Source organism: Vombatus ursinus, unplaced genomic scaffold (genome assembly GCF_900497805.2).
Source record: "Vombatus ursinus unplaced genomic scaffold, bare-nosed wombat genome assembly UNPS02014784.1, whole genome shotgun sequence".
Taxonomy (NCBI): domain Eukaryota; kingdom Metazoa; phylum Chordata; class Mammalia; order Diprotodontia; family Vombatidae; genus Vombatus; species Vombatus ursinus.
Genome location: NW_020954562.1, coordinates 996,398 through 1,014,100, shown reverse-complemented (window position 1 = coordinate 1,014,100; position 17,703 = coordinate 996,398). Strand labels below are relative to the sequence as shown.

Genomic DNA, 17,703 nt, shown 5'->3' with positions numbered 1-17,703 from the left:
GAGTATGGTGGAATGATAGGTGGTGAAGAAATAACCAGGGAGTGAAGAGTAGCTGGAGCCTAAATGAAGTGGTCAACTGAGGCAACCACTATCTATCACAGCAAGGTCCCCAAATGGGAATTCTAAGTATGAAAAGGTTAGATCTACCAGGGCTTGGTTTCTGGGCTGGGCAGCATGGCAGCCGGTGAGGAAATGACCAGAAAATGAAATTCGACTATGTAACTTCATAAAGGGGAGTAATGTGATAGAAGTCTGAAAGAGTAGACTGGAGCCATATTGTGAAGATTCTTTGCTAAGCTGAGGAGGCCTGTTCCCATGAATAAGCTGAGTCACAGGAGACAATGATGGTTCTTAGATGTCCCCCTGACCTCTCCATTACCCTGCAGCCCACATCCTCTTCAGGATGTGATAGACAGGGCAAGGTAATGACTTTGGGTTTTATAATTATTAATAGTAAAAATAATAACTAGCATTTATAGAGTGATTTAAGGTTTGCAATGTGCTATTTCACTTAATAGAAAAATTAAATCCTATTTTATCCTAGAGGCAGTCACTAAAGAGTCTCTTGAGCAGGAGCTTACATAGTTAGATCTGTGCTGTAGGAAAACTATTTTAGCAGCTGTGTGGAAGAAAGACTGGAGAAGAGAAAGTAGTTCCTGGGAGGGGTGATAGGAGTCTGAACTAGGGTGGTGGCTGAGAGAAGAGGAGGAGATGGATTTGAGGGAGGTGGTAGAAGCAAGACCAGTTGGATTAAACAACTAATTGGAAATGGGGGATGTGGAAAGGGGGTGTAGGATGACTCTGAGATTGTAAACCTGAGCATTTGGGAGAGTGGTGGTGGTCTTGATGCCAAATAAGGAAGTTTGGAGGCAGATATTCTTAGAGAGGAAGATAACGAGTTCTATTTAGGACATGTTGAGTTTGAGTTACTTGCAGGACTTCCAGGTGGTGGTCTCCATCAGGTATATGATGATGAGGCTCCAGCATAAGCCTAAATATGCAGATTTAGGAGTCATCTGCATACAGATCACAACTGAACCTTTTGCAGCTAATGGGATTACTGAAAAAGAGGGTACAGAGAGAGTAAAGGGCCTAATACAGAGCCAAGAAAAAAGTTTTATTGGGGAACTCAAAAACGTTCCTGTTATCTCCGTAATCAAAAATCAAATGAAGTAACATTGACAAGATTGAATTGATGGAAGGAAGGAAGCAAGCATTTATTAAGCAACCTACCGTGTGCTATGGGACATATGGGTGTGCAGAGAGGACCAACATATCTGGTGTGAGGGCTGCTCATCCATCTTTGGTGTCCACCTGTCACCCAGCTCTCACCTGTGACTCCAAAAAGCTGTAGCATGGGCAGCAGTCACATCTTGGTAAAACAATCTTGGCCTACAGACTAAACCAGGTTGGAGGTAACTGACAGGCCACAAACCCATCAGTGAGTTAGAGGGAAGTCTACAAAGACTTTCCTCCTAAAGAACAGGGGGATGAGAACAATTGTTCCAATAGAAATGAAGGTGGCTAAAGCAGGCACCATGGAAAGCCTACAGTTTGGGCAGAGATAGAAGATGCCAAGGTCATCCCTTGCATCCCGGGCCATTGCCAGCCATCCTGACTTTTGTCTTGACATTGGACTTTGATGACTCAGGAAGAGGGAATGAGTCTGATGATTTTGTGCAATGCTTCCTCACTTAAATCCAATTCATGCATAAGTCAAGACATCACTCTGTGATGTCGCTGGTCCTCTTAGAAACCAAGGACAAACCATACTACGTGCCAAGCACTATGATAAGCACTTTACAAATATTGTTTCATTTGATCCTCAACAACCCTGGGACTTAGATGCTATTATTATTATTGTTACCATTTTACAGTTGGGGAAACTGAGGCAGAAGTCAAGTGACTTGCCCAGGGTCACCCAGCTAGTACGTGAGGTCATTTGAAGATAGGTCTTCCTGACTTACAGGCTTAGCATTCTGTAGTCTATGGTGCCATCTAGTTGCCTCTAATTGGCATGTGTTGCAGCCAAAAGAACCCTGCATTTAAATCAGAGGACCTGGGCTCAAATCCTATGTCTGCAGCTTCCTACCCTTATCTCTTAGGGTTAGATGATTCCTATACACCATTCTGTCTTTAATGCCTATAATCCTAGTGCATTTGGAAAGTTAATGGGAGAATTAATAGAATTAAAGACAATCAACCTGGTTATTCTGTGGCTGAAAATCTCTAGCAGCTATTTAATCTATTCATTTGAATAAAAAATAGATATGAACTCAAATCTTTGTTGCCACAGCAGGTAATTTGACTGTAGAATTAGGATTGCCATTAAAAGAGGAAGTTGAATGGCTTAAAGGGGAAGAAGTAGATCTAACCTTTAAGTTGGAAAACTGAGATAAGAAATAAAGGAAGCGTTATCTGGCAAAGATTTTTGATTTCAATTTCCTTGTAGCCTTTTGTTACTATAAATCGTACTTTGGGGGGGAAAAAGTGTCATCCCAGTGCAAATATATAGTGAAAGTTTTATTTGTAAAAGCCAGTGCAGGTGCAAGCCCAAGGGACATTACAATGTTTCTAAATTAATAACCTGACACAAAGTACCAAAAAGAAGCAAGGGATAGAGATGATGATTGTTAGTTCAATCAGTAAGGCAGGGTATCTGAGCTGTGGGGACAGCAAGTTAGCAGCTGCAGTCAGTAACCTTAAGAAGTACACCTGCCTTTATCCTATGGTGGTGGTGGGTGCTGCCTGTAACCAGCACACAGTCAGGGAGGGACAACATTTCACTTTCCTTTTGGGATTAGAAAGCAGCCACTTGCTACTGGTGTATATTATAGTGTTGGAGAAGGAGAGAAGATGAAAGAGGTAGGACTTTGTCACTGTGTGACTGTTGGATTCAGCTGTTCTGAGGAATTTCCATGGGTGTGTTTCGCAGAGGAGACTTAAGTGCTAGGACATACTGCCAAGTGAACTGAGTTCCGGGGTTTGGAGAACACTGTTGATAACATGTCCTTTTCCTAGGTCAATCCTGTAGCATTTTATGAGCCACTCCTTAGATAGAATGTTACAGACGGAACTTGCATCTTGGTATAGAACTAGTGCAACAGTGTTACAAGAGCGGTTTGTAGTGTTCATCTTTCATTTTAGAAGAGTACCGATGACATCACAATGTCTTTACTCATGCAGGAATTGGATTTAAGTGAGACAGACTTGCACAAAGTCATCAGCCTCACTCACTCTCTCTTTCCTGAATCTTCAAAGTCCAGTGGCAAGACAGAAGTCAGGATGACTGGCGATGGCCTGGGATACAGTGCATGACTTTGGTGTCTTCTAGGTCCAACCAAGCTCCTTTTGGGCTCCACAGAACTGGTGTCAGCCTCCATCATGGTCATTGGAACAAATTATTCTCATTGCCCATTTCCTCCCATTTCTGCCTGGCAAAGCCTTCATGTACTTGGGGTTGACATGTCAAGATGGTTTATCAGAGTGTGGCTGCTGTGCATATTACAGCATGCAATGTAGTGGGATTTGGGCGAACTCTATTAATGTCATTGTGAAATGACCTTAGTATGCCTGTTCCAAAATAAGCATGGCCTTGTATTTGAAGATTCTCTAGATATTAAGAAAAAATACATGTAACAGAAGGTCTGGTGACTGCAAAAGTCAAGTATTTCTGTGGGAGTGGATAGAGTGCCAGGCCTGGAGTCAGGAAGACCTGAGTTCAAATCTGGCCTCAGATACTTAAACCCTGTTTGCATCAGCTTCCTCATCTGTAAAATGAGCTGAAGAAGGAAATAGCAAACCACTCCATGATCTTTGTCAAGAAAACCCCAAATGGCATCACGAAAAGTTTCTGAATCAACTGTACACTTTAAAAGAATGGCTTTTTTCCTACATAGATCCCACCAATTGATGTGAAATATCCCAAAACCCCAAAATATGTAAAATTACAAAATAAACTTAAAAAATAAGTCTAAGGTCTCCACACTTGAGGTTTATTCTTCAATAGGAAGAAAAGAGAAAGGGGATAAAATGATGGCCTGACAAAGGTGACAAAGCTTTCCATTCCTGACAGATGGAAAGGCATTTGCCATAGTGTTTATACTAAGGTTTATCTTGGATTCTACTGGAGAAAGCTAGGTCGAACCATGGATAGAGTGCCTGACGTGGAGTCAGGAGGAGCTGAATTCAAATTCAGCTCCAGACTGTTAGTAGCTGTTACCCCCAAGCAAGTCACTTAACCTTTGTCTGCTTCAGTTCCTTTATCTGTAAAATGAGGATAATAATACAACTACCTCCCTGGATTGTTGTGAGGATAAACTGGAATAAATTTGTAAATCTGCACATAATATATTATTACTACTATGATTACTACTATTTATTTCAACAAATATCTCTTTATTATCCTTTATTTGTAAAATACCACTGTCATTGTTGGGGATGGAGTTCTTCAATGAATATATGTCCTGACAGATGGGTATTCTTTCTAAGGATGCAGAATCCAGGTTACCTCTACCATCTCATTTTGTGTTATTCTTGCCTATTTCATTCCCTAGAGGCTGTGTTGGATGTCTGTCCACAGCACTACAATATATTTCATCGGTGCCAGTATAGAACTTGGGGAGTTACAAAGATTAAGGAAATAAGACATGGCACCTTCCCAATACTCGGTTGAATGATTGTAGAGTCCACAATCTGGTGAGGGGTAATGACAGATCCACAAATGGCTTTAAGACAGAGTGCTAAAAGATGAGTGCTTAAGACATGTAAACCTTGCGCTGAGTAAGATCTTTGAAGTGAGCCTTGTTACCAACTAGAGTTGGGAACAGGAGAGACTTATATTCCCTAGGAGAATATAATCCCCTTGAGGGCTGGGAATGTTTTGCATTTTGTCTTTGTATTCTCTTCTAGGGCCTAGCTCAGGATCTTGAAAATAGTTGATACTTAGTAGATGCTTTTCAGTTGACTAAACTATCATTTTTCTTAAGCCATCCCAAATATTTTTGGTTTTGTTTTTTTTGTTTGTTTGTTTTGGCTAGGCACTGGAGTTAAGTGACTTGTCCAGGGTCACACAACTAGTAAGTGTCAAGTGTCTGAGGCCGGATTTGAGCTCAGGTCCTCCTGACTCCAGGGCCTGTGCTCTATCCAGTGTGCCACCTAGCTGCCCCCCATCACAAATATTTTTTGAATTAATGTTATAGGGATATCATTGTTTAGGGAAAGGTTAAGCAGAGTGTGATACATGAATGGAGTGGGTGCTGTTGCATTGTAAGAAATGATCACTCAATCAAACATTTATTGAGTGACTGCTGTGTGCCAGGTATGTTGCTAGGTGCTAGGGATGCAAAGTCCAACAGTGCCTGCCCTCAAGGAGCTTATATTCTATCAGCACAGACAATGAGGACATATTTAAGTATATGCAGAAGAAATACAAAGGTTAAGAAATGAAATACAAGAGATTTAGGGAAGGTACCAACAATGGGGGTGAGAGTAGATCGGGAAAAGCATCATGTAGGAGTTAGTTCTTAAGCTACATCCTAAAGGAAGAGGGATTCTAGGAAGGAGAGGTGAGGAAGGAGTGCATTCCAGGCATGGAGTGGGGCCAGGGCAAAGATAAAAAGAGAGGTGATGGAGTGCCACACACAAGCAACATGGTGCCAGCTTGGCTGAATCAGAGTGTGGAAGGGGAAATAAAGTCCGACCAGGCTAGAAAGGTTGGTTAGGACCTTTACTCCCGGAAAGGGCTTTCAAAGTCAAACTGAGCTGTTGACCCTAGAGACAATAGGGAGCCACTGGAGTTTATTCAGTAGAGTAGTTACTTAGTCAGAATGGTGAATATGAATTCCAAAAAATTTGGGAATACTTCTATGAGCTGATGCAGAGTAAGGTAAGCAAAACCTGAAAAATAATATATACTGACTATCTAACATATAAATAATAATATTATATATATAAATAATATACAATAATATATAATGACTACAACAACATAAATGGAAAGAACAACAAGAAGTGAAACTGAATGCTGTGTAATTATAATGACCAAACAGCCTTAGAGAGGAAATGAATCCAATATTTTTTAAAAATTTTAATTTTTGTCATTCAAAATTTAATAAATAGCAGTAGACACATTTCCCTATATAAAGAACTAAAAAAAAGTTATGTATATGAAATCATAAATTTCTATTACAGATTGCATTTTAAAAAATCATATACTATATTTGACATGTTGACTTCAAAGTTATCCTTCCTGTAATTATCACCCTCTGAATTTCTTTTTTTTTGTTCTCTCTTTTAAAATACTTCAATAACACCTTCTTTCTTTTCTTCTCTTTTCTTTTCATTTTTAGCATTACTATTTCTTGCTCCCTTTCCCCTCCAATTCCTACTCTTGATTTAAAAATAACAACGACCTTTGAGACAAATAACCAAAGTCAAGAACAAGTCCACACATTGGCCAGGTCCAAACATGCACATCTCATTCTTCCTCTCCCATCGGTAATCTCTATCAGGAAGTTGGATAGCATGCTTCATCTGTCACTGGCCCTCTGGAGTCTTGGATGCTTTTCCTGGACCTCTGTTTATTTTTTTGCAGAAATGAGGAACTATAGATATGGAATTTTGCATATGCTGTCAGACCTGGTTGATGGGTAGGTTAGTTATTTGAATTTTTTTTCCTTTTTTTTATTCTTTGTTTCAAGAGATGGCTGGGTGATGGAGGGCTAAAGGATATATTTAGAAGCAAACGTTACGTAAAAGCAAAAGATATAAATACTATCTTAAAAAATACAGCTACAAAAAGCAATAATAAAAAAAAAGACATGGGTACCTCATTTGCCTTGTGTATGGTTCTTTTTCTTTACATACCTTTTGATACTAAGTGTTCTGATTCTTTAGTGCACAGCAGGAGTTAGTACAGGCATTGATATTATGTTGCACCGGAGCAGCAATCTTGCTACCTATGTAGATAACACCTGGACATCAAAAGATTCTAATGAAAACACTGAGTTCCATTCCTGAGATAGGAAGCTTAGAAGAGACACAGATAAGATGGCTATCCCGTTTTGCTCTACAAATAAAGGTTTGAATTACAGTGCATCAAAGAGACAACAATTCCATTCTAGATGATCTCATTTCATGTGAGAATATTCTTTGGCATTTTTGAAACCCCATTAAAATGAGAGGAAAGGTTTACCAATGTTGCTTACTTAGTGTCTGAGTTTGTGCTCATTGGGGCCCTCTGGATGGTTCTCTTAATATTTCTCCCTTTTTTCAGCCCTTTAAACATTTTGGGTCTCACTAATGTACCAATCTGACATTGTGATGTGGGGAAAGGAAAAAGTGAAATAAAATCTATTGACTTTGCTTCATATAAACAGCTTTAAAACAAATAAACAACTGGGCAGTGGAGGAAATTAAACCTCATGGTTGAAATGAGTTTTTCTGATTAACTGTGGATTTCAATTATCTATTATTCTTTCCTTCTCTCATGAAAGTAAAAAAAATGGCAATTGATGTTTGTTTATTAATGTTTACACATGGTTAAATGAGATCCTTACCCTTATCATCTTCTCATTTAAGTAGTAGGCCCCAGAAGAATATTTCTTAGGTCTTTATGGTAACTGCCAGCAGGAAGAAAACCATTCCAATTCTCCATGGTTTGATTTTTCATGTGAACAATCTTCAAACCTTTCTCAATCTTAAAACATACTAAAAGAAAGGAATCAAAATGAGAAGAATCATGAATGAGGACAGTTTTCATTAAAGACAACTGTTTCAAAGTGAAATGGTGAGATTCAGAGGGGTTATTGAAAAATAGGGAGCAAAATGGAGAGAAAATTTGTACCAAGAATGGCCAGATTATATAGAGGAATAAAGAAATGAAAAGAGCCTATTCAGGGGTCAGAGGACCCATGTTTGAATCCAAACCCTGCCACTTAACCTGGATGACCTTGGGTAAGTCTTTGGGCTTTGATTTCCATATTTGTCAAATGAGAGAGATTAGATGGCCCCTGAAATACCTTCCAGGTTTACATTGGTGATACTAGGCGCAGTGAAACAGACATTTTGTTAAGTCCAGTTTTCTTGACTAGATTGAGGTTTACTTCTTTAGATTACAAAATGTAGAGAGGCAATGAAGGGGCAAGGTTGTATGGCAGTGGTAGTATAATTAATGGAGTACTTGCCCTTGAGTCAAGAAAGTTCAAGTGGGTTTAAATCTCACCTGACCCTTATTAGCTAAGTAACTCTGGGCAGGTCATTCAATTGCTGTGTGCCTTAGGCAGCTTAATAGAATTTTTCTGTCAGTGAGTTCAGAGGGATGTCTACCTCAAGCATGTGAAGACTTTCCAGGGAGGAATGGGGAATGACAACAGTTTGTTATAGTGGCCATGAAGGCAGCTGAAGCAGATGTTGTAGAATGCTTAGAGCTTGGTCAGACATCAGGGATGCCAAGGTCATCCGCTGCATCCTGGAACCAGCACCGGTTGTCTTGACTTTTGTCCTGCCACTGGATTTCGATGACTCTGGAAGAGAGAGTGAGTGAGAGAGTGCTGATGACTTTACACAGCTCTGCCTCTATGATGCCAACAATTCATCTGTATGCCAAATCAGAATTTAAAAAGGAAGAAAATGTGTGAAACAGCCCACCAAAGGCAGACTTGTTCAGATGAAGGCGCAAATAAGTTAATCAAAAGTAACTTAACCTCTGGGCCTCAGTTTCCTTATCCACAAAATCAGGGGGTTTATTCAATGATGCTCTGAAATCCCTTCTAGCTCTGAATCCCTGATCTCATGATCCCAATATCTCATTTGATATGTCTCTGAGCCAGGTCTCATTGACAAACCTACACTTTCCCCTCCTTTCCTCTTTCATAAACTCACTATTTTCAGATTATAATTCCATTGTTTGTGCTGGGATTGCATGAGTCCTTTGTGATAAGTTTTGTATGTTCAGTGTTGCAAGGTCTTTTATTTGTTCTCTCATTCTTTTGTGCTGCCAACATTGGACATCAGCCTGCTGATAGGTGAAAAAGCCATGGTTTCCTTTTTTGGAGCTGGACGGCAATTCAAGGGTAATTGGGAGCCCTTTGTAAAACTCTGCTTTACATTCCACTAGAAATGTCAGGGGGCTTAAACAAGTCAGTATGCCTTTAAAAATATCAGCTTTTCTTTTTCATGCTTGTGCATATCTTTACTAAGAGATATGCTTTTAACATGAAAATCATTTATTAAATTCTCATTAGTGGGATAAGGATTTCATTAAAACTTCCTTTAAAAGAACAGGAGTCATGGAAATGTGAGGTCAAAGATGATGTCTGGTAATTTAATAGCTAGAATTCTTTATAAGAATCACTTAGAAATCCTGGTTTTCAGTGTCATATAAGGAAATTAGAAACTACACATTAAAGAACAAAGATGTATGAAGTAAAAATTGAGCTAACCCATTTTATTTTGCCCCTTCTTGCTACTTCGTGCATATTCCGTAATAACTGGTCTGTTGGCCATTTCAGAGTAAATTCCAGGAAATCTGTAGCTTCCTCCAATCTCTTTGATTGTTTTTTTTCACTATTTCCTCTTTTTCAAATGTGTCTTCAGATAGTTGGAGATCCTTTGTACCTTCTCTTGTTTCAAGTGTTTTATCAATGGGCTGTGTGTGAGGTGAAGAGAAAGGATCATTTTTATTTGGCAAATGGAAAACAAAAAACAAAAAAAACAAAGTGCATGTAGAGATACATTCTGTAGAAGTGGGTCTGAAATGAGGGTCTATCTATTCAGAATCATTCAGAATAAAGCTCACTGAGAGAGTAGTGCCCAAAGTGGGCCTTAAGGAAAGTGAAGTGTAGTTCTTCAACATTCAGAGATGTGAAGGGGGAGTGCATTATAGGCTGACCTACACCAAAGTAGGAGACAGCAGGATGAGATAAGGAGACAGCTCCAATTTAACTGAGGTGTGGAATGTGTGCAGAGACACAGTGTAAAATAAAACCTAAAAGGTTTTTTGGAGCCAGCAAGGGGAGAGAACCTTAAGTGTCAGGCTAAGGAATTTGTTTTTAATTTCATAAATAATAATCACTGAAGCTTCTTGAGCAAGGCATTGTGGTGGTTGGCCCCTGTGGTTTAGGAATACCAATCTGGTAGTCATGTGGAAAGGAGAGAGAGTAGAGGCAGGGATATTACTGCAGAATTAAGAGACCATTGCAATAATCCAGGTGAGAGATAATGAGGGCTTGGATGAGGGTGATGGCTGTGTGAGTGAAGAGAAAATGGAAGTGAGAGATTGGAGTTTGGAGGTAGAGTCAACTAGATTTAGCAACTAAAGGATTTTGGAGGCTGAGGGGGAGTGAAGTTGTGAATCCGGGTGATACTTTTACTTTCTCCTGAGAAGATGCCCTCTTCTTTCTTTCATGAATCATAAACACAACCAGTTTGAAAAAGGAACTTGAGGAAAAGCTAGAATTTAGGAGGGATAATTGGGATCTTCTCAGTGCAATATCTCTTTCACTTAATCAACAATCATTTTTCAGGGACTACCACATATTAGACACTCAAGAGGCAAAGACAAAAATGGACCTTACACTCTATTGTCTTTTGTGTCATTACATTACTCTATTTATAACACCCTCTCCTTCTGACCTCCCAACTGCTTGAAAGTAGTGGCTATCCTTTCTTCATCTATCTCTCTCCTAGACCTCATACAATACTTTTTCCAATACTGTAAGGAGCTATGATTTCATCACCACAGGTACTCTCTGTCCTAACCCCACTTGTAATCCTTTACAAGTTTGTGTAGACCACCTTTGAAAGTTGCTGGAGCTAATTTTTTTTCATTTTATGGTCACTTTAGTCCACTGTGGTCATTTTGGTTTCACTTTGTGGTCCCTACTAGCTAGACGGGTTCTTAGACACAGTTGGTCATTAACCCAGTACTTAACTTTGTTGTAGCACCTGTCAAAGCTTCAGCTCACTTGGCAGAGCCTTGAAGAATTCAGATTCACCTCTACTTCATGATGAGACATAAGAGGAAGACTTTAGTGTGGGAGACGTGATAGACACAATCAGACAATAAATTTGCGCTATTTAGGCAGCTAAATTGAGAGAGCATTTCTTAGGTGCTTATTATGCCCTGATCATACACTAGGCATGGAGACTTAGAAGCAAACACCAAACAGTCTGCCCTTGATGAATAGCTTACATTTTATGGATTGTCAGGGGACACTACATGGACATGAATAAATATATACAGAACAGATGCAAAAGGAATATAAGGCATTAAATGACCAAAAAAAATCATTGAATTGGGTGCTGTGTTCTATTCATTTTAGAAGCTTTTATTGTTTTGGATTCTGCCATAGATCCATTATAATAAACCCTCCAGTTTCTTCAAATGATGGATATATCAAGGAACTGTCAAGTGTTGGCTCCTTAGATCCTGGATTTCAGGAAACATGTTGGATGCTGGTAAATAAGGATGATCAGTTTGTAAGCTTCTTAAGGGCAAGAACTAGCTCTTATCCCCAGGGCCCAGTATAATACTAGATGTTTAATACATGTTTATTGAATGAATAAATATTTTAAAATTATGGATAAGTTAGGGTCAAGTTGCTTTGAGGTTGTACCATATCATGATTACGTGTACTGTATTATATTTGCTTTTAAAGATGACAAGTGGGCTTAGATTCAGGAAGACCCAAGTTCAAATTCTGCTTCAGACTTGCTAGCTGTGTGACTCTGGGCAAGAGAGTTAACTTTTTCTAGATCTTCGTTTTCCTTATCTGGAAAATGAGAGGGTTGGACTATGGTCTCTTAGGTCCCTTTCAGGTCTAAATCTATGATCCTATGAACCTTTCATTACTGTATCACTTTTTTTTTTTTTGTCGTAAGGCAGTCTGGGTTAAGTGACTTCCCTAGGGTTACACAGCTATCTGAGGTGGGATTTGAACTTAGGTCTTTCTGACTCTAGGGCCAGTGCTCTATCCACTGTGCCACCTAGCTGCCCCCCTACTGTATCATATTAATACAAATAATATGCCTCATACCTGAGATTTCTTTGAAAGAAAAAAAGTATAGTAAGTTATTATTATAAATATTATTACAATATCATATAATATTATAAAATATAGTAAGTCATTTTTACTATTATAAACACCCAAATTAACTACATATCTGCATCCAGAGAAAGAACTGATAATGGAAGTATGTAACAGAATAATTTTACGTGTGTGTGTGTGTGTGTTTCTAATGGTAACCATCTCTTGGGTGGGGTGGGGGGAGGATAGAAATAAATTTGCATGATAATTTTGTTGTAAATGATTTGAAAGAAATAGCAAGTTGTACATAGGTTTGCAGTTTCGTATACAATCATCTTTTTGTTGTACTATGTTATGAAAATGCTTGTTTTATTCCATAAATATGTATTAATGTAAAAAAAGGGAAAATATATGTATATATGAGTACATGCATATACATATGTATACACATGTACATATATATATGTGTGTATATATATATGATTGTCTGGAAAGTAATACTTATTATAGGTTGCACTCAGCTTTTAGAAAATCCAGATTTGAGAAAATGTTTTATGTTTGAACCAATACAATATTTTCATTTATTCTAAAAAGTCTGTTGTAAGGAGAATTCAATAACAAATCTTTAATATGCTGTAATAAGCCTGTAACTTCTGTGAAATTGAACTATCTTAACTTGAAATACCACTTTGGTTGTAAAACCTGGTTTTCCAAAATTCTGATAAAGGATAAGTTGATTTGGAACTCTTGTCTCTTCTTTCAGGTGATATGAATTTGAAAACCCTTGGATTTTCCAGCTTAGACTTCATGAAGCTTAGCAGTTTATATTATCATCTGCCTCATCTAAGGGCTCATGAAAACAATATTTATCCAAATATAATCTTTGGGAAAAATAGAACAGGAGGTGAGCCATAAACTTTAATTTGTATCTGTGTTAAAGCTAAGGGGATCGAAAGAGGGCTACTGCAAGCTACTTGAGGATAACTTAATTCATTTAGTAACAAACCTCTGGTGGTCAGTGTCAGTGGAAGCCTTCAGGCAATGGCCAGATGGTTGCTTGTCTAGGATACTGTAGAGGGGAATCTTTGAGGTGCAAGTTGGACTAGATCAGAAGTGGGGAACCTGTGGCCTCTGGACTAGATGGTCTCTGAGAGTCCTTTTAACTTGGAGATTCTATAATTGATCATTTTCTTACTTTTGAGTGCCAGCCTGTTATATAGGAACATGAGAGCTCAATCAAGCGTTAGCTCCCTTGGAGCACCAGAAAGAACCCTGGTCCTGGAGCCACAGGACCAGGGTTCAAATCCCCTTCCAGCTATAATTCTAAATCTATGATCCTAAGACCTGAACATGAGCATATCTAAAGAATTGAAGGGAGAAAGCCCAGGACTAAATACTGCAAACTGTACATGAAAATATGATGTACTGATGGGCATAAATAAGTATATTAAAGATTCCAGAGATGGGTATAGCATGGTTTATGTTGCTGACATAACATGACACAAAATGAGTCCTTTCCCACTTACTAATATAGTTGTTCCCCTCCTTTTTCATATATTATCTTTGTCACATCAAAAGAAAAGTCTTATGGCTAAAAAAAGAAAGTTTATTACTTGAAATGATTCAGCTCCATCCTCTTGTGTCTGCAGTCTCTGTGGTGATGGGTGTTCCCACCATAAAAAGAGAAAAAGAAAGTTACCTGATACGAACGCTGACTTCTCTCTTCTTCCAAATGTCCAGATTAGAGGAAGAGGACTGTCTTGTGATTGTCTTTGTAGCTGAGGTGAGTATGAAAAAGTAGCCATTTGAAGGATAATAAAACACATCCTCACACATCAAAACAAAAGTTTTGGTTGGTGGTGTTTATTAAGATTTCATCCCCCAGTTCTCCATTAGAATTAGTCTTAGGAAACCTGACCTTGAAGGAGGCACTTATTGGCAGATTCTCACACCTGATAAGTTGCAAACTAACAGGTTATAAGTGTTTTGCAGGGGGAAAATGTACAATATATCCTCTTTAGAAATTTTAGCTCAAAAACAAATATTCCAATCTGCTAATTAACTTATTTATATAAAAAATTTGTTTGTAAATGAATACACCAATAATAAAAAAAATTCCCCCTTCCTTTAGTTTGTTAGTAGGATTATGACTGGTTTCATACTTTCTCTCTCTGGCAATCAAAATACTATACACAGGTGTTTTAGAAGTCCTGTGGCTCACCTCCCACAAATCATTCTGTCTGAATGTGTGCCAGACATTTCACTAGGACCTTGGGGATATAAAGACAAAGTGACAGCTGTTTCTGCCCTCAAGGTGCTTATTATATTCTTGTGAAGGAGACAAGAAATATGTTTGTGTGTATGTGTGTGTTTCTATATCTATGTGTGTATATATGTGTGTGTATATATATATATATATATAAACATAAGTGGATGTGCATGTATATATATATAATATGTGTGTACACATACACACATATATATGAGATACATAAAAAGGTAGGTAGTTACCCTCTTGTGTTATAAAGTTTATTTTATTAATTCCATACTGAATTGATAAATAGACATGAGGTCATAAATATTGCTCCAGATCTTCTTCCCTATTATTTTTTTAGAGGATTATTGACACTTTGTTTTACCTCTTGTTCTATATATTTACACTATTTTATAGCTTTATTCAGACTTTTTTCTTTCTGCCCCTAAACTTTAGCTTAAAAAATCTCTTGCCAAACATGCTGCTGCTTTTGCCCAACACGATCCATCTCTTGCCAGGAGCTCTTTGTTCTGCTACCATAAGCCACGGCAGTACAGAGCCAGCTGTTCATCTCCCATACCCCCTGTTCTTTTAGTGTATGACCTTCAACTGGAAGACAAAATAAAAACATCACCCATGCTCCCAGCCAGAATTTCCTAGTCCCTGGATAGACACCTCAGGGTTCTTCTGGCTATTCCATGTGTACCTTTGTGGATTAGCTTCAATAACAGGATTCTTCTTACCAGCTAATACCCCCGAGTCCCTGCTGTTGCATTGCGGGACATGAACTGGTGCTGTTTAGTCACTCAACAAGCATTTATTGAGCCTCTGCTATGTTCTAGGCACTGTGCTAGGTGCTGGGGATACAAAGTCAAGACTAAAATCAGGTTCTTGGCCTCATGGAGTCTCCATCCAGCTCAGGGAAAGTATATGAGTACATACAAAATAGATACAAGGCAATTTCATGTAGGTGGTGGTGCTTCTGCTTTGCTTTGAAGGAGGCTCAGGATTCTCAGAAGTAGGAGTGCACTAGAGGTAGTACATTCCAGATATGGGGGACAGCCACTGAAAATGCATGGAAAAAAGTAGATAGGACATTGTACATAAGAAAGAGCGAGAAGCCTGGTTTGAACTGTAGCGTGCATGAAGGGGAGTCATGTATAATAAGCCTAGGAAAACAGGTCAGATCCAGATTGCAAAGGGCTTTAACTTCCAAATAGAGGAATTTGATACCAGGGATAGTAGGGAGCAACTGATGCTTATTGAATGAGGGAGTAGAGTGGTCAGAACTATGCTTTAGGAAAAGCACTTTGGCAAATGTGTGTATGTATGGTGGATTTGAGACCGGAGAGGCTTGACACAGGTGACTTAATTAGTCCCTAATTTGGATTAGTAAGTCTGTAATTCAAAGGCTGTTGCATTTGTCCAAGTGAGAGGTGATGAGTGCCTGACCTAGGATGATGCCTGTGTTAGTGGAGAATGTGACAGGTGTTGTAGAAATAGAATTGATAGAAAACTAAAAATAAATAATTTTTTTTAAAAAAGAAAACAAAACAAAAAGAAGAAATGGAATTGACAAGACTCGGCAAATGTTTAGATGTGTAGGATGAAGGGTAATAATGAACTGAGGATTGTTCTAAGGTGGCGAAAGTAAGTGACCAGAGGGGTGTTTGGTGCTTTTGACAAAAATAGGGAAATTCTGAAGGGGGGGGTAGGCTTTTGGAAAAAGATAATGAGTCCAGTTTGTGTATGTATATTGGGTTTGAGATGCTATCTGACATACAGTTTAAAATGTCCAAGAAGTTGGTGATTTGGGACTGGAATTGGGGAGAGGGAGCAGGGTTGGCTAAGAGATATAGCTAAAGAGATATAGATTGTGCAATTCATTGTGCTAGGAGCAAGGGTGCTGGGAACACACATAGAAAGTCTCTGAGGACGTTATATATAATTGAGGGAGCTGAACAGCTGGACTGAAAAGCAGGGTGGGGAGTGGATCCAGACAATAGTCTGGGGAGTGAAGGGCTGAGCCAGGTTTGAAGTGAGCATGATTGGTGTGGCTATCAGAGGGAGGTTCCAAGGAGGAAGGAACTTCCCAATCAGAGGAGGAGGCCATGAAGGTGGAGTCATTGCCAGGGTGAGAAGGCCACTGGGACAAAAGTGAAGTGTTTGATGTGTAGATTTGTGAGTCTTCTGCAAGGGGTGGGGCAGCTAGAGAAAGTGGATAGAGAAAAAGAACCCTGGACAGTTTTAGGATACACCAAAGTTAGGGAGAGGATCTTCAATTTCTTCAGAAGAACCAGATGTAACAACTCACCACCCAAGTGATGGGAAAAGCTGCCTACACTTAATACTTCTCACTACCTACTCTCTTAATTCCTTGCCATTTGGCTTCTCTCCCCAGAATGCTGCTGAAATCATTCTCTCAGATGTTGCCAATGATCTCATCACCAAAATCAGTGGCCTTTTCAGCTTGCTTCCTCCTTGATTTCTGTCTCATTCCATTACAACTGTTTTGGAGATTTAAAGGATGTTTCACAAAAGAACCAGATGGGATCAATGAATAATACTTAAAGTATTAAGCCTTTATTCTAGTCTGCTTTAAGCCACATAAAAGAAAGTTCAGTTTAACTAGGGACTCTGGGGGTTGGGAACACAGGTGCATACACAACAAGGAAACTATATAACTCAGGCAGTCACCAAAACTTTCAAACCAAGGCAGCAAAGGGATCCAAACAGAGGACTCCAGCCAGGGCTATTTGATGATGCATGCAAAAAGGTCATGGGTTTTTCAGAGATGTGGTGAATCTTCACTCAGGCACATTTTATTATTTTCCCACCTCTGATAGCACAGGCAGGGAGATGCCAGAGTAAGGTTTATAAGCATGGGGCATAGAAGTTCCCAGGTATGGAAGATTGAATGGCTGGGTGAGGGGGAGGGACACAAAATAATAGTCAGGGTGTATCCTGAAAAGGCAAGAGAGACTCAGTGTGGCCAAAAAAAAGGCATAATTTTTGTACCAGCACAGCTATTCTGTAGCTTTTGACAACCTGCCTTCTTCTGGGTACTCTTTGGCTTCAGAGACATTAAGTTTAACTGATTTCCCCTCCTCTGACTCTAATTACACATCTGTCTTTCCTTCTGAATCCTTATCATTCTCTCATGCATTTTAGGTGGGTCTTCACAAACATTCACCTTCCCATCACCTCCTTCCACAGCAGGATCATTCACTCTCACAGCTTCTACTGTCTTCTCCATGTATTTGGGTGTCCCAAATCCACCTCCATCCCTTATCTCCTGAGTTCCAAACCCACATCTTTCCCTGCTTCTCCCATCAGCACCTCAAACTCAGCATGACTCAACCCATGCTTATGATCTCTTCCTTTTCCTGAGCATCAGAGTCAGAGGCAATTAGGATGCAG

General features: G+C 39.2%; 1 protein-coding gene across 1 annotated transcript in view; it reads left to right on the top strand.

Moving 5' to 3' along the window:
- The window catches only part of MGAT4D (MGAT4 family member D), a 122,076-nt gene that overhangs the window by 37,984 nt on the left and 66,389 nt on the right, over positions 1-17,703 (top strand). The window contains exons 3-4 of the mRNA XM_027866904.1: positions 12,793-12,933; positions 13,679-13,812. Coding sequence (XP_027722705.1) covers positions 12,793-12,933; positions 13,679-13,812 — 275 coding nt within the window. The remainder of the gene's footprint in view (positions 1-12,792; positions 12,934-13,678; positions 13,813-17,703) is intronic.